The sequence below is a fragment of the Prinia subflava genome, chromosome 13 (assembly GCF_021018805.1).
Source record: "Prinia subflava isolate CZ2003 ecotype Zambia chromosome 13, Cam_Psub_1.2, whole genome shotgun sequence".
NCBI lineage: Eukaryota > Metazoa > Chordata > Aves > Passeriformes > Cisticolidae > Prinia > Prinia subflava.
The window spans coordinates 5,416,607-5,438,907 of record NC_086259.1 but is presented as its reverse complement, the minus strand read 5'-3'; the positions used below and the strand labels follow the sequence as shown (position 1 = coordinate 5,438,907).

Below are 22,301 nucleotides of genomic sequence, written 5' to 3'. Positions count from 1 at the left end.
CTATCCTGTCCCTAGTGGACAGGTGGAATAACTGGAATAAACTACAGCTCCCAAACTCACAAATGTAGTATCTTCCCATAAATATGATCAGCCTGGTGCCTTTCATAGTATTTTGCCAGATACTATACAGACCTGACTCAGGAAAATACAAGATTACCTTTTTACTTCTTGAACATAGTCTGCATTCCTGTCAAACAGGTGAGTTACCGAGTTTTTGATTGCTTCATGTTTGAAAGATGAAGCTGTTCCAAAAACAGTAACATTGGGAATGGTTGAACAGAGCTGAGCAACAGCTTGACCCTGCAAACACATTATTATGTTAGTTCACTGACATGGAAATTGGTTGACAGAGTTTGCAGCTGCCAATTCAGTCCTGACACAGCAAAAGCCGAGCCCAAACATGTGCAAGCACTTCCCAAACTAGTTTATTTCCACTGAAATGCAGTTCAGCCACAGGAAAAGAGACACCTGAATCACAAGGATATTCTGAAGACAAAGCAGTCCTAGGAGGTCTAGTTTGCCATTCCTAAGGGATCATATCTCCTTATGGATATGTCTCTCCTTCAGTGGGAGACAGCAAGTTGCTATAACAAATGGTGCATGATAAAGAAAATCTACTTTACCTCTTATGGATAACAATAGTTATTACTGATTATTCAAAATGCAGGAATAGCCACCAGTCACTCTAAGAGAGGTCTGGTTAGGCAGGGCATCACACTCAAAAGCAAAAGGGATAAAACAGCCTAGAACATGTCCAGGAAAATCATTTTTCCTCCTGGTCTGGGCAGGAACCCAGTGGGGCTCATCAGATGCTACGCCAGCCTTTAGGTAGGACTAGGGGCATTGAAGAATTTGTGCAATCAGGTGTCTGTACTTTGAGTTTCCAGTTTTGGGCCCCAGAAAGCCTTAATTGAATTTTAATCTCTAATTTCATAAGGCTGAGAGGTCATCTTTCTCATCCCAACAGATCATCTTTCTACCACCCCAGGTTTTGTTTCACTCTTGACACACCAACAAAAGGAAAACTGACTTTCAGTAGGCACACCCTATCTCCTCTTGCAACCACATTATTCCACTGCAGCCAGCACAGTTACATGGATGTACACAGAAGTTAAGAAAATGGGACTGCCACTCTAAAAAACCTGTCAGATCCAATTCAGCAGACTCTTACATCTACAGCCTAAAGATTGTCATTTGTAAACTGTATGCATGACCAGTAAAATCACCCAGGGATAAACACATTTCTGTTCACTCCAGCCAGAAACTCTGATTATTAGTTGTACATCCCAGTAATTAGCACTTGGGTTTTATTTAGAGCTGGATAATTAGCTAACCCTGCATACCCTGGAGGTCTTGGCATCCTCGTGTATTCTGCTGAATGTAACTCTAAGCTGAACATCACCAGAGAGGGCAAGGTTATTATTTATATATGGTGGCACCCAGGAATTTCAGACTGGTTTCCTACTGGGTTGGTCAGTAAATGCCTGCAGAGCAAGGCACAGCTTAGGAGATCCCTCAGACAGGCAAACAGACACAGAAAAGAGCATGAGAAGGGATCATTCTCATTCCTGCTTTGCAGACGAGAGATGGAACACCACAGCAAATTGAACAGCTTGTCCAGCAGCTCAGAGAAGCTCACACATACCGATGATCACTCCTGGCACGGTAAATCCAACTCCGAATTAAAAATGACCCCTTCTTTTTAAAATTATCCATCGTTTTCCTGGGTTGAAATCCCCAATCTCTCAAAAATCATTGGAAAATCCATTCCTGAGGAGCCTCATTTTACAAGATGTAATGTTTTCAGGGAGCAGAAAATGTTTCACTATTCTCAAATCTCACTTCTCTGTTACTTACCATCTCATTCTAAATCCTTCTCAGATTTTAGCCTCCACAAATAATGCAATATACAATTAAAAGAAAAACAAATGAGGATTTTGTATCTGTTCTTTACTTAGTAATTTTCACAAGCAATCCTCTTTTCTCACTTTCTGTGTCAGGCAGAAACCAAACACCCACAGTGATTTGGATAAATCAGTATTTTATAATGCATGGCAGTTGAATGAAATTCTGACATTATTGATCTATACTCTAATTAGTTTTCTGCATTTTCAATCTAACTTGGGAAGACAAGGGCTAATGAATATATCCTGAATCAAAACCACTGAATGTTTAAAAGGTCAAATATTCAAGAAGAAAGCATGTTGATTTTTATCCTGCAGAAGACGATTAACATTTAACAAACTGACAGTCAGATGAATAGGAGAAAGGCACAAAAACATCAGGATGTGAATAACCTATTTTCCTCATGACTCTCCCCCCAGAGATAAGCTTATCTAAAATCCCAGATCAGCTGGGAATACTTTCCAGCTTTCTGTAGATATCTGAAGCCTAAAACTGACTCGTGACCTGTGCTTTTATAATTGGATAAAGTATTTTGAAGCAACTCCACAAAACACTTCTACAATTTTCTGAAATCTTAATTTGAAGTTGACTCTTACTTATTTCTGTGCAAAGTATTTTTAGTAGCTCTATCAGAAATCTAGGAATAAAGGCAGATATTGGACTTTTCATGCTTTCCCCATCAAAACAGGAGAACTGAACCTATGAACTCAACCATTTCCCTAATTTCTGTGGAATTCAGCTAAGCTCCAAAACAGCACCGTGGCTATGCAAGTCACTCCTAAATCTCCTTTCTAATCCCTCAAATCATGTTGCTGCCTCTGGATTAGCTGCCACCGTTAAGCAGGTGACACATTTTAATTGCAAATACTGAGCCCAGCGTTCAGAATATTCATGGTTCACAAAGGGTTTTGCTGCTGCAGGAGGAGCATCCTCTCCCCAGGGCAGCCGAGGTGTCTGTGCTGCTCCTGTGCCCCTGCACGCTCTCACCACTGGCTTTGGAAGAAGAACTGTGTTAGCAGAAACAGTGTATGAACTCCAAAACTCCCAAGAGGGTGCTAAATTACACAAGCATGGGTTGAAAATTGTTCTTCACATGCCTCATTTTTGCATATACAATGCCAATTTCTACATATAAGTACTGACCAGGTTCTTGCTTTCTGAACCTAGGAAAACTAGTAAGTTTTAATGGCAAAAAGTAATTATCACTTGGACAATTAATGTTACTTTTAACAGAATTTAGCAGTCTTTGGAAGCAGAAAATAAATCAGGTGATTCACTAAAGGGATAGACATGGTTACAGAATAGTCCCTTAAAGTGGAATTAATCTCCTTTAATATATTAATACATTTTATATACTACTTATTGCAGAATCATAGAGTCATTCTGGATGGAAAAGACCTCTAAGACCATCAAGTCCAGCCACCAACTCAGCACCATCACCATGTTTTATCACCAAGTCATCCTCAAGTGCCACATCCACACATTTTTTGAACACTTCCAGTGAGGCAGAACATCATGTGGTGAAATCTTAGAGAAATTAATAGCTTGGACTGAATAGCTTAGATTAAAGAAATTAATAGCTTGTGGAAGGAAGGATGGCTGCTAATGCTGGATGTGTCTCTCCTGCTTCATGGATTCCTTTTCAAGGTACCCTGTCAATTCATAAAACCAGTATGTTGAACCTAATCTACACATATGATTATTACAGAAATTGATATAAATTTATATTGTTACAGTAGTTTTGATCCAGAAAAAAAAAAAAAGGAGAGATTTCTTCACATTCCATTGCTTTAAAACTCAAGTCTAAGCCTGCAGGATTGGAAACTTCTCATAGCGAGATAATCACCTAAAAGAATGGAAAAGTAGTTTTCCAGAAAGTAACAATGAAACAGACTGTTTAGTGCATTTCAACTATTTCAAAGCAAAAAAGGTCATTGACATTTAAAAGTCAATATAGAAAGCATGACTGGAATGAAACTTATTAATCTAATTAGCTTGTTAACATAAACATCATGCTGGATGAAACATAAATAAGGTGTACAAGTGAGTGGCTTTCCAAACGGGTCTGACCTAATGCCAGCAGCCTGACGTGCCAGCTGCACACTGAACTTCAGCAGGTATGGGGCAGAATCCTTTCAAGAAAACATCTTTTTTACTGTTATGAAAACTGAAGGCAGCCTGATAGCAGGAGAGAATAAACCGTGTAAAAGATACCACCCTGTGAAAGTGCATCAATAAAGTAAGACACCGCTGCATCACTAAGACAGAGTAGGAGTTACCATTTCTATGATGTATTTCTGCAGCCCAAAGGTGCTACAACGTTTTTAAAAATAGCATTCAGACTTAATCTTGCACAAGAAACTTGTCTGGAACAGAACGTGAGAAGAATCCAAATTCCAAAATGCTTTGATTCCACAAACCATACCTGAAGGTGCTGTGAAGCACTCAAACACAGCACGAAAACTGCAAGGGGCATCATGGACTGATCTCATGGCATCAGGAAAGCTCTTCTCTGGTGTTAGGGGAAGTCTGATACACAACATTTCATCTCCTGAAGGTGTCACTTTCCCAATTACAGCAAAGGAAATTGGAAACCAAACACTGGGTGAACATTGCAGAGTGGACAAACTATAATGTGATAACTGGACAAGCACTAGGCAGCATCTGCTACACTCAGTGCACCACAAATGAGTTTTGGAGGGGACGGAGGGGGAAAGTGACCCTGAGATAATGATCTCTCTCACCCTCAAAAATTTTCTACAACAACTAGGAGGGTGTGTTTTTCTTACCCCTTTGCAAATTTGTGCAGCAGAGCTGCATCAAAAACTCAGGGCTGAATCTCCACCTGGCACAAATCCTCTGCAGCTCAGTTGGAGCTACCTGAGCAAAATTACCCAGGGAAACACCTGGAAGGGCAGAACAGGCAGGGGAGAGGGGAGCACTGCCTGTGACCTGGCTCTGCAGGTGACCTGGGGACAGCACACGTCCTCTGGGGAGTGCAGGGCTGCGAGAGGCAAAAAGAAAAGCCTCCAAAGGCTGCAGCTTGCTTTGGTCAGGGGAATTGTTTTCTGTGTATGGTTCGCTGGGCTTTTGTGTTTGATTAACAGATTATGCAGTGAGGCAGTGTCTGGAAATGGGCTCGGCCATGGCACCAGGACTCTGCACATCCATTGCTTCAGAAGCATTTCCAGCAGCTCAGCCTCCACTGCCCTGCCTGGCTTCAACAGCAGCCCAGTCCTGGTTCCACAGTGTGTGAGCTGATTTATCCCCTTCCCTGGCTGCCGGAGAGGAAACAAGAGGAAAGCACTGCATCAAGCAGAGAACAGCTATGAACTGCTGATATGAAAATAGCAAGTGCAGCCTGGTACCGAGTGAAGGTGGCAGCAAAGCGGGCTGGATGAATGCCCTGGCACAGTGTGCTGGCCAGGACCAGCAAACACAAGAGTCAGTTCTGATTACTCACATTCCAGGAGTTCTGACCCAAACACAGGAGTGCTGTTTGAGGTGCTCCTCCCTGCTAAGTGCAGACAGAGCAGCCTACCCATACAAGATTCAGAAGGATCAGGAATGCTGTGAGAGCTCTTTTAACAGGATCTGGCTTTCCTACCATCTTACTGCTGCTGTGCTCCCAACCAGCTCAGAGCCCAGGAAACACACCCACATCTGCCTGGAGCAGGACCTGCCTGGAGGATGACGCAGGAAAGAGATATCTAATCTTAAAAACCTAAAAAAATGGAGTATGAGCATACAAACCTGCCTTCAGCCTGAAAAATACAGGCTAAGGAGAGATTTCATGCTGAGCTTGCTGTAGCTGTAAACATATATATCCTACCAAAAAGATCTAAAAGAAGTGCCCCAAGAAGAAAAAGGAGCTAATTTTCATTAATGGACAACATCATTAAATAAGAGATACATTAACTGTAGAAGAACAAAGATACATTTACTGGCCATGAACAAAGTCTGGAAAGTTTTCTCACTAAGACAGAGTGGGGAGAATCTGAAGGGATAAACACTTAGGTGTTTTTTCAGGAAGAAATTAGATCATTCCCTTGAAAGGGTTCCTATATGCTCTCTGTGATAGCAGGTGACTAGATTCACTAAGAAATGCCAGTTCTTTGTCAGATAAAATATCACCACTTCAGTGATTCAGCTGGAAACACATCCTCAAATATTTGCAATGTATGCAAGGGAGACACAATAAAAAAGAGGGTTCCTGCCAAGCAGTAACAAATCCTGCCAGGATGGCCTAAATCTGTTGCCAAGTCAGATTTACCCTTCAAATTCAAACATGAGAACTGCATCTGTAACTTACTCTGCTTGCACTTCCTTTGCTGCTGAGCTTGAAAGGGAAGGTCAGACAACAGCTTCAGGAGAAGCAATCAATGCTCCTGCATGGAAGGCAGCTTATTTTTAGCATCTGCAAGATCAAAATGCTAAAGAATTAGCTTGTGATTCTGCCTTGACTCTGAAGAGTTAAGTGATGAGACTGGTGTTTACAAAATCTTGGTAAATAACCAAAGCTTTGTGCTCTAAATATTCAGAATAGGAAGCACACGAAGAACAAACAAATAACCAAGTGGGTATAATGGCTCTCTCTCACAAATATAAAACCCTGGAGGAATTAATTTTCCAGGTAAATATCACAGAAATAGGGATTGGATTTATTGAAGCTCGAGGAGAAAAGTGTAATTTTTTTTCAATTTGTTTTTACTACAACAGTCCTATATTTATACTAATTCAACAGTTTACATTAATAATTTTAAGCAAAACTTTATAATAATCTCAGACAAGCCTGTGCTGTGACTTGCACTGAATGCACTGACTTAGAGAGTCTTTGTTTTAAAGAACTAATTGTCTCTTAGAGCAGACCAGTCCCAGCAGGGTGCACACTACTGCTCAGTTTTCTCTGGGTATTTTATTCACTCACCACTTTGCTTCACTTTAAAGAGATATGGGGGTGTATTTGAGAAGGGAGCTACTCTTCCATTGCCTTACAGTCATTTCAAACATTAATTACAGTGTTTTACAGTTAAGATTTACCAATATATGTCCTACAGTAAGTCATATGTTCTTGCAAAGTCACAATTTTGAGCATTAATATCTATTTATGATGATTAGTGTTAGCTGGCTTTCTCCCTGATTCAGCAATCAGTTCAGAAGGACATTTGAACATTTCTGTAGCTTTAAGCATTTCAACTATTTGTATTAGACATTTCTATTTTTTGTTAATTATTGAACTGCCCTGCTACTCAATTTAACAGTTTAATCACAAGTTCTGAGTGTCCTGCCAAGCAGAGGCCTGAGACAGGAGCAAATGGCAACTTTGTTAGATCTTAGTCAGCAGAAGGATTTGAAAAGTATTCATCTTTTGTCAAAGCCTGAGAGAATCAGGGAATGCAACTGGGAGCCTGTTCTGTGCTTTCTGAGGAGGGTCCTGAAATACCTTCAGCCTCCTGCCCTGCCCAGGGTGAGAGCTGAGAGTCTCTTAATTGCCCCTGTGCCAAGGAGGAAAAAAAGAGACAGGAAAGCCAAAGCAGCCTCCTTTCCAAGCAATCAAAATCAACAAGCTGGCCCTGTGGAAACCACAGGTCATCTCTCCTTTCAACCCCCCTTGCAAGCATTGCAGCAGCTCCTCCTCCTCTGAGGGAAGGGTACAGTATACCAAGGGTCAGAAGCAGAGTTTGTGGGTGTCCTCTTGTCCCCTGGTTCTCCCTACAAGTGGCCACGTCTCCTTCCACGAGCAGGGGAGATGCCCTGACCTCTGCAGGGAGAGGGTGGCAGGGAAGGCACTCATTTGGTACAGGGAGCCTGATTCCAGTCTGTAACACAGAGACAGGTGCGGGAGACCTTTCTCAAGACAAGTTATCTTGGTATGTCTCCTTTTTCTCTCCCTAATCTTCTGATGTCCCCTAGAACTTCTGGAATAAATAAGTGGACTTATCTAAAGCATCCTGACAGACACAAAAGGATCCTGTTCCCTACTAATCACACTCCAGGCACAGATGGGAAGACAATTGCTATAGTTACCTCACTACCAAAAATATCTATCAACAAAAGCAGGCCACATAAATAAACTAAGATAATACACAAGAGTAAAGGTCCTGGAGAATTTTCCCTGACTCCATTTATTGAAAAAGCTGCAGGATCCTCCTAAAGGGGACTGAGTGGCTAGAACAAAGAACCTCACAAACATTTTTGAAGCAACAAGTTCTTTTTCATAAACTGCCTGAAGCAGCTAAAATAATGATCTTGCATAATGAGAAATGAACAATTAGAAACTTCTAGTCCCACAGGGAGCCTATTGTCTCATTAAAGTGTTCTGGAATTTCTCTGACATTTAGAAACAGACTGGACAGATTTCCCACTAGCTAAAGGTGGGGAAGGGCATTCTATCTATTAAAGCAACAGCACAAAAATAACTATAGCAGCTTCAGTGCCAGTTTTCTGTTCATTAACAAAGATCTTTGTGAGAATGATGTGTTTGATTGAAACTGTCAGATTTTTCAAAGGATTAACAGGCAGATTATTAGAGTAACACAGACCCCTCTGAAATCCTTATGTCTGCTTAGCAGAAAAAAAACCCCAAAAAACCCCACGCATCTTCAGAGTGATATTTTACCTGGAAAATTTATCAAGCAATGGGGAAATTTCCAATTCTTCCTCTCCATGCTCTTCCCTTACAAGAAACAAGGGACTGTGTGAGGCCCTCTCTCCTGGACAGTGATCAGCATCCAGGCTTGCAGGGTGGCCAGTCGTGTCTCCCTCTTATTTGCAGACCCCCAGATCCTCCACAGCCCTCCCTCCATCCCTTCCTGGCCAGCCTGGCTGCTCCTCCTGCATGTCTGGTCTTTCCCTTGGAAACTCTGGTTTGTGTAACTACTTAGCAAGTGATGGATCTGATTTCTCCTTGTTCTCCTGGCAGCCAAGCAGGATCCATCCTTCCTTTAGCTTCTTTCAGAGAAGATTTTGAGCAGGCACAGCAGAGAACCAGCCAAAAGCTGCCCATTGAACAGCTGGGATGGGAGAGGAAGCCAGCAGCTCCTTCCAGGAGCAGCCCAGCACAGAGGCTGGGCACTAGAGCAGATCTGTGAGAACTGACATTACAGAGCATTACCAGTCCTTCAGGAAAAGAAGAGGAAATAACAGAGGCAAGGAAGGTCAGAAAGAGAAAGACAGACAGAAATCTGAAAAAGGAGGAGGAGTTTCACTTCTCTAGATACACAGGTAAGTGCAGGGATTGCTCTAGGGCTAACTCTGTATGCTCAGCCTACACAGGGTCTGGACAGTGCCAGGTGGGCAAACGGCCTTAGAGCCACAGCTGAGACTTTGACTCCTGTAGAATATTCCCCTGAATGTGTGGCCTCATGTTGCTTTAGCAGCCCTGAATTCCACACGAAGAGATTTAACATCCCAGAACAATACTCAGCCATAACACTCAGGCTGTACTGTGCCAGAGCATAATAGGATTATAAATTCCATTCATTGACACGAGTATTCCAATAGGACCGACCCTCCACTGCCAGTGGGATTATGGTTAGCTAAAAATACCTTGTACAGGGAACTCATGAATTTATTCCTTTGATTACAGCCTTCATTTATATGAGAACCTGAAAGAAGGGCTAAGGGCACAGAATTAAGGACGGCGTGTTTGGGGCTGCCCACCAGACCTCAGCAGAAAACAGAACATTAATTTGGCATAAATAAAGCATAACAGGAACACAGAAAAGGTGCTTCAGTTTCAAAGGCTGCTATCTGCTAATGGTCTCAGCTCATAAAACCTGTCTTATGAAAAAGGACTGCACAATTTCAAATGTAAACAAACTCCCCAGTCAATACTGTAATATTTTGTACAAAACTTAAATACTTTCCAAAGGACAGAGATTTTCCTAAAAGACAATTCCAGGAACTGGTAACACAAAATGCCAACTCTGTTTCACTGTGTGGCCTGGTATTCCCACAAATCCACCTTTGCCCATGCCACACAATTCCTCCTCAGGAATGATCCAAACATGCAGCAACCACCACTGGCTACAATTTCCAATTTGTACCTTTTCCTCAGGGTTCACATGAGAACTTTTCACTGCTTTCAATCCCTCTACAACAAAGGGGAAAAGAAAATCCTTCACAGTGAAAGCATCACACACACTCACACATGATACATGCAGGACTATTCCAACAGGGACATTTACTATAAAGAGGATTATGGTTATCTACAAATACCTTTTGCAGGGAGCTTATTTATTCCTTTCACTACACTCTTCTTTAACACAGAAGTACAACATGTGTAAGTTCAGGAATGCAATATTTGGGACAACACTTGATCCTTGATCTGCTGACAACCAATTAGTGTTTTTTCATAGAGTTTAGAGCCATAACATTTTTATTTCACCAAGAGCTCCTGCCAACCATTCACATCAGCATTTTGAAGAGAAAACAGATGCAGCTCCTCCCAGTGCAATCCCTCACACAGGAATATCACATCAAACTGCAGGTTCTGGCTCCTTTCAGGAATCAAGACACATCAGACTTTCAATTACTCAGTGACAGGAAAGGAAGAAAAGTTCCAACTTACCACCCCACCTCCTGCTGAGTGAACCAGCACAGACATGCCTTCCCTCAGGTTAGCAACCTCAAAGAGCATCATGTAGGCAGTTACAAAGTTCATGGGAAATGCAGCAGCTTCAGAAAAACTCATGTCATCTGGGATCTTGTAGACAAATTCTACTGGGGTACACACTACTTCAGCCCAGGCATTGTAGTTTACAAAAGCCATGACTCTGTCTCCAATCTACAAGCAAGGAAGAAAACAATGTTGAAGATCTGACTGCAATTGAGACTGTAGAGAGCAACCTGTGAGACCTGCAAGTCTCCTGTTCAAGGTGTGGGTCAGGAAAAAGGGGCTCCACATCTTTGGCAAAATAGCAATTAAGCTGTTCAGCTTTGGGCTTTTACTATTCTTGATGTTAACAAAAATAACCAGAAGAAGTTGAAGCTACTTCTTCCCTTTTTTGTTCTTTTCTGCTCCACTCTTCTCTGATAGAGCAATCTTTTATCATCACTAACACAGATCATCTTTTGCTAGCAGAGCTCCCAAATAACAAACATAAACACTGAGAACAGCATTTTTACTAATAAGCAGAACTTTTCCTAAAGAGAAAGAAATGAGGGAAAAAGGTTATAATTATATTTGTGAGAAACATGGAATGAAGGAAATTATACCTGGGATAACTTTCACTTTGTTTTCTCAGTCCTCACACTAATTCAGAGCTACTTTTCCTCTCTGTGGATTGAGAAGGGAAGGCCTTATGCTTTGGTAGACAGAGCACATGAAAGGGTGGCAAAAGCTTCATTCAGAAGATAACACCATCTGTACCCGCTCTCTATTTTTATCATCTTATTAACTGATTCTACCAAGATATACCTGTGGTTGTAATCTCCAAAGCCATGTGTCAGAGCAGAATTTGGTTCTACAACTTCAAATAAGCCACCTTAAACATCAAAAATATACCTTTGCATTTCAAGGCACTGTTAAATCTGCAAAGGGATTTTGACAGGATTTAAAGGAGCAATGAAATATTATCTTTTAATGCAACATTTCTCTGCTCAGTTTCTTCTGAAAATATATGCTTGTGAAAGAGTAATTCAGTGTGGAGAAAAAAAAGGCTTTCTGTAAATATTAAATACAATTAGCTGCTCCTAGAAACCTTTCAGAGGTCCAGGCACATCAAGCTCACATGTTTGCATATGGCCTTCATTGCAGTTTCAGGTTTTTAAATCAGAGATACTGACTCTTCTCAGATGGACAAGAGTAACAACAAGGCACAACAGCCTTGGAAAGCAGCACTCACCTTAAAGCAGAAATTGGGCTGCTGGGTCTGCAAGGGACAGCCACACTGAGCAAATGTTTGGCCAGTGTGTATTAAAATCTTCACAGGCACAACTCTTACAAACTCTCAAGAGTTGCTTGCCACCAGCAACCCCATGGCATCTTTTACCTTGCCTTAGACCCTTTGCCTCCCTAGAATACACCAACCAAAACAAGATCCTTAACCATGAAAGGAGCTCTGCAGTGGAGCCACAGGATAAGACAGGAATAGTATCAAGCTCCAGGCCTTTGTGTTTAAACTAAAACTAACAGCAGCTGTCCCTCTAAAATAGCTTTGCTTATCTGCCTGATACTCTCTTACATTCTTCCAATGCCCTTTAATGCTTTAAAACTACAGGTATGGAGTAAAGCACAACACTTTTGCCTTCAGGCAAACGTTTACAGCACAAGCACATTTTGGTCTCCTGAGTCATCACTTTTGCTTTGGGATATTGCAGGTTTGTTCAAAGCTAAGGTGCTGCTGACAGTTCTGAAGGGTTTGTCTCTTTTAGAATGAGAATGCTGAAACAGAGCTGTCATTCCAATTTCACTGAAATGCCTCCTCCTTTTGAAAAACATGCAAATTAACAATGCCTCACTGGTAATCACCCTGTGGTTCCCTTCTGCTCTTAGAGAAGCATCTAAAATAGAAAGTCTGCTAGGATTAATCAGTGCAGATGTTAATATGCCCTATATCTTTGCCATAAATCATAAATGATTACCAAAAAGAATGCAGAGAAGTCCCTCTTGGTGATTCCCAAGGGATTTCTTGGTAAAGTTAAATACCACATTTTACCACAGACACTTCCTGAGAATCATCCCCAAAACTGGAGAGAGATCAGGCCTGATACAGCTGTCACCATCAGAAAGCAGCTTTTTCTTTCAATGGGAGAAGGAATAGGCATTAGGGCAGGCCTGAACTGGAAGAGGTGTACCCAGGGAAAGGAGGTCAGAAGACAGAGGGTGCAATCTTTGCTGTTAATGAGGACAGAGCAGATCATATGTCGAGGGGACACCAAGCATCTGGTGTGCCCCTAACCTGTGCAAGAATTCCCTAAGGAAACCTACAGAACGATCTTCCATCATCCTCATCCTCAGGGCATGTCCTCCTGCTGATGGATTCATACCCATGCACAGCTGTCTCTCTGAGTGTGGACCCTTTTCTGCAGCACTCAAACACCACCGTGGCTATGAAGGTTATATGCAAAAAATAAAGTACTATGGCTTGTTTCAACTGGAGAAGTACACCAGTGCACAAACGTGCTCCACAGTCACAACAAAGACATCACTTTAAAAAGAGATACAGCATATTCAATCAGGTGCAGTGTTATTCAAACAAGCACCATATGCTGTAGCCTCATGAGGCCCTTTAAAAATAGCAAGAACTTTAAAAATGAGAGTGCTGATCTGGAGCAGAGGCTTTCCAGACTCCTTTCAGAGAATATTCTTCAATATGGGGCACAGCTATGAAGTACAGATGCTAGAGCAGAACTAGCAGAACTTTCCTCGAAGGAGCAAAGGTTTTCAAACAGCAAAATTATCCTTCAGTTGTTATTTGTCACAAAGTACATTGAAAGATTTCAACTTGTTTCAAGGCAGAGATGGGGGTGGAAAGGAACTGAGACAAATCCCCTAAGAAGATCTCATCACTGAAAACAGTCTAAACTAAACTGGCCACTACCTTCATCCAACTGACAAATTTTAGCTGTTTTAGAAAAATTTTGTCTTTAGATAAAAATATTTATATCTTCTTAAGATCCAGATATAATAAGAATTCAGAAAATTTGATTACCTTTTGACATGACTGACTCTGCAAATACCTAAGATAGGATTGAGATGTATTAACTCAGGATTTATTTCCAAAATTTTCAACTTAGTTAAGCAATAAAATGCAAGTTTGCAGTGAATATAGATGTTTAATATCAATAATGGAATAGGAGGCAGGACAAAATGTTGCTTAAATGCAGTAAGAGTCCATAACCACTTATGAAATCTTGATTATGTACATCAACTATTTGTCATTTATCACAACCTGTCAAGTGAAACTGATGCTTTTCCTGAGCAATCAGACTAAGTCCTATATCCAGAATCAGGATCCTAATTTAATCTGCACCTCATTAATGCACGCAGTTTTCAGAAGCAATGCTCACTGTAAACAGGGCTCTGTTAACTCAAGATCAAAAGCTGGAACCAGAGCCTGCAGCACCTGGGCTTTGAGGAAAAGAGCAGTGATGACAGGAAACGTGGCCAAGAAAAGAAACTTAACAAGTTAACTTAATTTCTTTCATTTTATTAAAGGACATCACTCATGCTTTCCAATTCCTATTTAGCCATCAGGATGTGCCCATGGCACAAGTGACTTTTCAGGGAGGATTTGAAGGAGATGACAGTGGTGGATTCAGAAACTAATTCAAGAAGTCATTCTCATGCTTGGGAAGCAGCAAGGAAAAATTGACCTTTTAAATCTCAGCAAGGTGGTGAAGGCTGCTGTCACTGGCAGAGCAGAAGGAGTTAGGAACTGGTGATTATTTAGATGAGACTTATAACTCTCACTTTGAAAATAAAAAAAAAATATTACCTCAAATCCTTTCACGCTGTCTCCAAGAGCTTCTACAATTCCAGAACATTCAAACCCAGGAACAAGCGGTGTCTTAGGAGGGTTGTCGATATTCCCCTGTCGCACCATCAAATCAATAAAGTTCAAACCACTGTGGAACACAGGAAAAATAAAATCAAGACTATAACCACAGAACAAAGGAGAGGAGGAAAACATGACCCGAGTGATGGGACAGCCAGAAAACTCCAGGGCAGCATCAAAAAGCTGGGCTGTGCAGGGTAGGAGGAGCCCAGCAGACATTCCCGCTCCCGGGATGCTGAGCCTTGGGCAGAGGGTGAATGTGCCAGGACACCACAGCTGGCAGCAGCCCCGGGCTGGCCACACTGCTCAGCAGCCACACAGGCCATTTCACACTCAGTACAGTGAAACACTGGAATTCTCACCAATGCATTACTAGGTGACAAGTCAAGCCAGGTCAATTTAAGAAGAAAACTCCAAGCCTCACACATTATAGTTATTTAGGGCTAGAAGCTACATGATGTTACTGTCTTAACCTTTGATGTGACCCCAGGAGTGCATCTTGTGTTTGTCTCAGGCAGGAGTCCAAACTCTGGCATGAACTTTCTAAGTACCAGATAGGCTTTTGTTTTAAAACTGTTTCTTCCTGGATCATGTTTGTACATTTTTTCAAAAGTTATTAGGTCTTTGAAGTTCTCAGGTTTGCTGCTCAGAAAAAAATACACGTCTTTCCCCACAGTGTCAGCTTTGCAAAAATACTAAAGCACTTCTGCATTGTCTTTTGTATGCTATCTAATTTTATTAAGGGAAATGTTGTGGTTTTCTAGGCAGCCACAAAAAAAAAAAAAAAAAAAAAAAAAAAAAAAAAAAAAAAAGTACCACTTATCTACTATGTGCATATATTGATTACTGGCTTTAATGCCATAGTTAAAACTTTAAAACTCCTAGCTGGGTGAAAGACACTTCAGCATTAATCCATTGTTCCAAAACACAGCCCTGTTTTTATGGTTAGCCAAGCACACAGCCAGTGCTACTCACACATACCAGCAACTGCCTGGATATGTCACATTACTGATGGGCACAAGGATTTATTAGATGCAGCCTTAGTCAGATACTAATCAAGACACAGACAGACTGAACAGACTCAACAAATTAATAGAGTAGACACACGGCCCTAGCACGAAGACAGCATGGTATTCATGGGATGTAGGTCACTGGGGAGGGGGAAGGAAATCTCACCGAATGTAAGCATTCATAATTGTGGTGGAGGGTTTAAGAGCAACCTGAACCCACAAATTTCACCATGCTCATACACAAAGCTTATATCAATCATATGGAAGATAGGAGGGGTTTTCACACAGTTAAGTTGGAAAATCTGAAATTATTTTGGAAAGGTCTCTTCTTACCCAGCGGGTTAGACCACCTGCTACATCTCCACTGTGATGTTGATAATGAAAGAGAAATTCCAAAGAGCAAAATGCCTGCAAGGCAGCCACTGTTTGGGGAAGAGGAACAAACAAACAGACAAAACCTCCAAAACAAACCACAAACCCCGAAACCCCACAGCACTGATGGTGGTAGCCACTGTCTGTGTACCTTAACTTCAGCAACTGTCTTTTAAATGCATCTTTTCACACTGCAAGCGTTTTACAAAAAGTCAACTTTTGCCCACATTCCTGCAAGGAAAGGCAGCTGGAGGCAGGATTGTGATGCAGGAACCTGGGCGGGATCACAGCCCAGGGTGGCATAACAAGCAGGCAGGAAGGAGTTAGAAAGGAGGCAGGTAGATATGCAAAAGCCATTGCTTGTTGCTAATGACAATGATCACAAACAGATTCCTTCTCATGAAATAAATTGTCAGACAGTTTTTGAAAAGGCACATGTTCAGTTCTGCATCTAATGACATAATACTGGCAGTTCAGTTCTGTCCTAGTTCCATTTCTTTTTCATCTGTTTTTTCCCCAAAGAGGGATAAAAGGCAGCAAAATTATATTGAGAATTCATCTCTATTACAATGAACTTAGAAGACCTCACACAGAGGTGAGAGGTGTGATAGAACACGTATGATAAGACAAGAAAAAAACACTACACAAGGTAAACAATAATCAAGTTGTGTTCTTATCATTTAATTACTAGTTGAAACATTAAGTGTTGACGAAGCTTTCTAATAATTTCTAGTCACCTTATAGAGAGTTTCTTCTTTGTTCACTTTTATCTCTTATATTCTTACATGTTTGGCATCCCTGCTACTCCCATACATGCATTTACTCCTATTCTTCTCCACATTAGAGGAAGGACAAAAGTTTTATTTTACCTGAGAAATTTGAAGACCAGTAGATCTGAAAGCATGCTTATGGTATATTGATAAACTCAGCCATTTTTTTTTTCTCCTTAGAATAACCAGGAGGGCCTAAAGATGGATGGCACATTCTGTAACTGCACCCAAGACACCCAGCTCTTTCACTGGGATTCAGTCAACAGCAGACTCAGGAAAAGTTTGGCTGTGCAGAACATCACGAGAGAATATGTCTCATGAAGAGTGGTGGATTTAGAGATTAAGCACAATTTATTTTATGCACCATTGCGAACCAGCATAGCCTGTTCTGGTGTGCAGCCAGAGAAAGTGACTCCTGAACTTTAAGTGAGGGAATATGCAGAGGGAGAAGTGGAAATGCAAAGGAATCCAGTGACAAACAGTACACAGCATGTTTTTAATCCTAAATCAAGAGCTGGATGCAAAGAGGGAAGGATATGAATTACCAAGGTCAATACACTGACATAAGGCTTCTGCAAGAACCTTTTTGTGACATAGCAGGGATGTCTCTGTGACCTGCACAGACTGGATTAACTGTGAACTACTGGAGGCAGAGTTTTTCAAATATGGAATTATTCTTGAATCTGAATCTGACTTTCTCAGTCTGCAATGCTCTGCCTTAACACCAGGTCCTTTTGAGGGCCTTGAATATTATTCTCTATACTTACGGTTTAGTTTTGCTGCATTTTTATTTCCCTTTTCTAAAGTGTGGAAAGCAACAGTCAACTTGTTTCTCCTTATTCCATCCCACACACTCGAGGATGTCCAATGCTCTCCATTGTAAAATCCCAAATCATGCAGACCACTCCACTTTGGTTTGGAGAGGTGCTGCTTTTGATCTTCTTTCACTGTAAGACTCCACTAAAGTTAATTACTGAAATTAATGAAATGCCACAGAGAAAACAAGAGGACTCCTGAGTTTTGTATTCTTAAAATCCTTCCTCTTAACCCCAGCCAGAAAACCACTCAGTCTTTAAATTAAAAAAAAAACAAAAACAAAAAAGAAAAAACAAAACAACAAAACCAACCATATCTATATATAAAGGAAAGGTTTAAAATTATCAGCTCTCATGCTTTTTGAGCAGAAACCAACACCGTATGAACAAGACTGCCTTTAGGAGCAACACCAATTCTCTGTCCCCTACTCTGTTACACTTTAGGATTTCTTTTATCTGCTCCAGTTTTTTTTAAGTACTGTTATCTCAGTCACAGAGTCAGAAGGGTCACTTCTGCCTCATTCCTCATGACACACATGTACAGCAGCACAAGGAAGAAACAATTATAAGAGAAAAAAGAACAACAGAGGAAGGTAATTATAGGACACCATTGCTTATTCACACAACCTATCTGAAATACGACTTCCATTCATTCCAGCTACTTGTCTCAGCTTTTAAACAGTCTGTATCCCAACGTTCTGCTGCCTGCAAATCACAATACAAACAAATACAGGAGCTTCAACTGCTTCATCATTATCAATCAAAAATTATTTCAGGAAATATGCAGAAGCTGTGACTCAGCCTGGACATTGATGGCTGTTCTATTTCTTAGTCACTGAATGAGGCTAACACATGATTCATCTCAGCTGACACATTTTCAATTGGATCACTGATATTCCAGACTTTCAAAAGAATTATTCATCTGTCTTAGTGCTAATAGCAACATATCCTCCATCTCCTCCATCTCTAGTACCATACTACGAAGTGTATACATACAACTTAATGGGTCTAGACATCTGATTCAATTGGTTTTATCCACAGGGAATTCAGAGACCACACAGAACTTGCTCTTCTACTGGTGTACACTATTCATCAAGCATGTGCATATCCTTCTTAAAATAAAGCTTATTTTTTCTCCATCAATTTGTTGAGTCAAATAATAATAACAATCATCATGTCTAGTGGTGGTCAACTATAAAACTGAACAGAAAAAAAGTGATTTGTAAGAAGTATTGATGACTGGAGCAACCCATATTGGGTATGTTCAGCATGGCCTGCATCAACATGTGCATGCTGCCCTGGGCAAGCCTAGCCCTTTCTCACTCAGTCTCCCAAGCCCATCATCATCCCAATCAATCCTCTGCATTTACAGGCTTGGGTCAAGAGGATCGGCAAATTGATTTAGCCTTGCCTGAAGCACACTTTGGTGACCTGGTGACAGTTCAGCCCTGTGGCCATTTCCAGTCAGGAATGACAAGCAGATGCTCTCTGGCAGGAAGGGAAGCTCCCCAAACACCCGGGGCAGTCTGGCATTGTGCAGCCTGGCAGTCACCTGTGGAGCAGCTGAGCAGCTCTGCTGATGTCAAACAGCACGTGTGCAACTCACACAGCTCTACTGACACTGCAGCCCTGGAGAGCAGCTGCAGCTGTGGCTGCACAATTTTATTTTACAGCCAAGTGTTCCTGTGCAGGTAGCTTGCTATTTGTGATACATACCCAGCTACCAGTCTCATGAAAGTGAAATTAATACAGGTACTGGAAAATGCTGTAAACCCCTGACACATTTAGAGAAATATATCCATGTGCTAATAACATCTTTGGTTTTGCATGTTAACTTTTGTTAACCCAATGGCTGGGGAAAAAAAATCACTGAGGAAACAAGACAGACTGTTGTCAAATGAAAATACAGCCCTGCTTGATAGCAAAATGAGCTGCCCAACAGATATGATGCCACCATTACTTCTGTTCACTTAGCACAGAATTTCTTGCATTTCTCATTGTGACTAGCAGAGAAAAAAAACCCAAAACCCAGTACCAAATGTGAATTCAAAACATTCCAGCCCATTATTTGTTAGTACTCATGCAGATTGATGGATGTCACTATTTTTCATAGGCAACACTTTGGTACGGGTGATACTCACATGGGTCAAAAACTTTATAAGCCCCATTATGAACTGGATGGAAGGCACAGCGTCTGTACAGGTCAAGACACTCAGCTGCATTAACCTACCAGGATATCCCAAATCTGAAGCAGATCCACTGATACGTGATGCAAAACAAGATCACTCCTCCATAACATTTTTAACACAAGTTACTTCTAAAGTAAACAACTTGGCCTTCACCTTGGAATTTATCTTCCAGAGGCACCACATCCACATTTTCACATAGCAGAAAACAACAGAAGATAAATCCTTGCCTAGGCAAAATTAATTCAATCTTTGGTAAACATCAAGTTGTGTAGTAAGAGCCTAATGTGGCTTCTCTCACTCAAAAAAAAAAAAATCCTATTTTCACGAAGGAACGTGCACTAAGAAGCAGCAATCTAGGAAGAACAGTCTGCTCCTATTGTCTGGGAATACAAGGAAAAAAAAATATATCTAGTAAAGCTCGTTTCATGATGCTGGCAGACTGTAGCCACTTGTCACCTGGCCATAGGGACCAGCACTGGGAAGTTATCCCGAGCTCTGGCCACGCTGCCACAGCAGCTCCCATGAAAAAGGATGCTGACTTAAGGAAGTGATTCCCAGGAGAAAAACAACAGCCAGTGTGAGAAGGGAAAGAGACAGGTGCTGAGCAACACGCACAATCTGGCATGCACATTTCTCACAGAAACCCAAAGCCTGAACGCACTTGGCCAGGCTTTCCCCGCTTTTCCCCTAGCTGGTAGTGGTAGCGTGAAATGCCACGGACAATTTTCTTGCCTTCGCATCCGCTGCCGAGCGCTCACGAACCCCGCTGCCCGCCCCGGACCGGGGAGCGCGGAGCTGAGCGCTGAGCCGGGGCTCCCGGCGCCGCCGGGGAAGGGACGGGGCGGCAGCGGCTGCCGGGAGCGGGGCTGCCCCGCGGGGAAGCCACAGGTGAGGGAAGTCGGCGCCAGAGCCGCGGGCTGCGGGGCTCCTCCGGCGCGCTCCGAGCGCAGGGATGCCCGGGCGCACGGCACGGCCGCAGGGATGCCCGGCCGCAGGGATGCCCGGCCGCAGGGATGCCCGGCCGCAGGGCACGGCCGCAGGGATGCCCGGGCGCAGGGATGCCCGGGCGCAGGGATGCCCGGCCGCAGGGATGCCCGGGCGCAGGGCACGGCCACAGGGATGCCCGGCCGCAGGGCACGGCCGCCAGCGCGGGCACCCGCCGGACCCCGCACCCCGCCCGGCCCCGCGGGGTCCCGCACCCGCCCGCGCCCCCGGGGAAGGACAGGGCGAGGGGCGATACTGGACCAGGCTTTGACGCGGATCTTCAGCTCGCCCTCCTGCGGCTCCGGCATGGCTTTCTTGGACACGCGGAGCTTGTTGAGCCCCCCGAAGGCGGACAGCACCACGGCTCGCATCTCCTTGGCGTCCCCGGCGCGCAGGCTGCCGCCCGCGCCGCTCTCGGCAGCCTCCCTGCCGCCCTCCTTCTCGATCATCTGCTCCGTCTCCTCGGCTCGCTGCGCTCCCTCCTTGGCCATGGCGGGGCTGCGGCGGCTCCCGCGGTGCCGCCGTGCGAGGCCGGTGCCGCCGTGTGGAATGGCCGCGGAGCCGCCGGGGCCCGCCCGCCGCACTGCACCGGCTGCGCAGCGCCCTCCGCCCCGCGCCGCCCCCGCGGCGCCCCGCGCCCGCCGGCCCGGGCAGCGCCCGCCGCAGCCCCCGCCACGGAATCACAGAACAGGGCCGCTTGAAAGGACCTCTGAGATCACACGGTGCAACCTGCTGACCCATCCCCACCTTGTCACCCAGACCATGGCACCGAGAGCCACGTCCAGTCCTTAAACGCCTCCAGGGCTGGAGACTCCACTACCTCCCCGGTCAGTCCATGCCAGTGTCTAATCATCTTTCTGTGAATAAATTCTTCCCGCTGTCCAGCCTCAACTTCCCTTGAGGTGCACCTATAGTAAGTCCTGCCACTTTTCACTTGGGAGAAGAGCCCGATCCCACCTGGCTCTACCCTCCTTCCAGGTAGCTGTAGAGAGGGAAAAGGTCACCCCTGAGTCTCCTCTTCTCCAGCCCCACTGTCACCTTAGGCCAGCGCAAAGCCCGAAGCCCGCTGAGCTGAGGGTGAGGCCAGGCTGTCTGATTGCAGCAGCCACCCTCGGAGCCCCAGGGCTCACAGCATCGTGAGTTAAACCTCCACTCGCGATGCCCAGCCCTTGATCCTCACTGGGGAGCCCAGCGTGCACAGTCACACCTGCCCTGTTCCTTGGCCTGAAGCTCTTCTGGGGCCAGCTCAGCGTCAGAAGAGCCATGGAGGCGGGCAGCTGCCTCACGACTGACACACACTTTGCAGCAAGAAACACAAGCTTGAGACTCTGCTGTAGAGCACTTTTAAGCCTTTATGCAACAGATCTTTACCTGGTGATCAATGCTGGTCTTTGCTGATTCCTGTGGGGAGCTAAATCCTTTCATATGAGCACAGGGTGTGCTGCAAGGCACCCACACCCCAGAGCTCCCTGGGACTGTCCTGGTTTGGGTCCCTAAAGAGGCTCAGGCATCAGCCACTGAGCTCTGTGTTCATGAGGGTCAGTGCCTGCAGCCTCCCCTGGGGCAGCTGAGTGTGGATTTTGGGGGATCACCGGTTGTGGTTCCATGGATGCTGATGGAGTGTCTGTTGAGTTCAGTATTAGAATCCTGGACTAATTTATGAATGGCCCCACAGTTGGAGTAAATCAGCCTGAAATGATGCATGTATTTATGGAGTTCCAAAACTGACCGCAGCATGCTGTGTGTAAGGCGA

General features: G+C 43.6%; 1 protein-coding gene across 1 annotated transcript in view; it reads right to left on the bottom strand.

Annotated features, from left to right (window-relative positions):
* Positions 1-21,685, bottom strand: part of VAT1L (vesicle amine transport 1 like) — a 56,549-nt gene extending 34,864 nt beyond the window's left edge. The window contains exons 1-4 of the mRNA XM_063410917.1: positions 20,810-21,685; positions 14,349-14,478; positions 10,478-10,693; positions 158-300 (exon numbers count right to left, since the gene is read on the bottom strand). Of these exons, the coding sequence (XP_063266987.1) occupies positions 158-300; positions 10,478-10,693; positions 14,349-14,478; positions 20,810-21,039 (719 nt within the window). The 5' untranslated portion in view covers positions 21,040-21,685. The remainder of the gene's footprint in view (positions 1-157; positions 301-10,477; positions 10,694-14,348; positions 14,479-20,809) is intronic.
* Between the last annotated feature and the right edge of the window lie 616 nt (positions 21,686-22,301).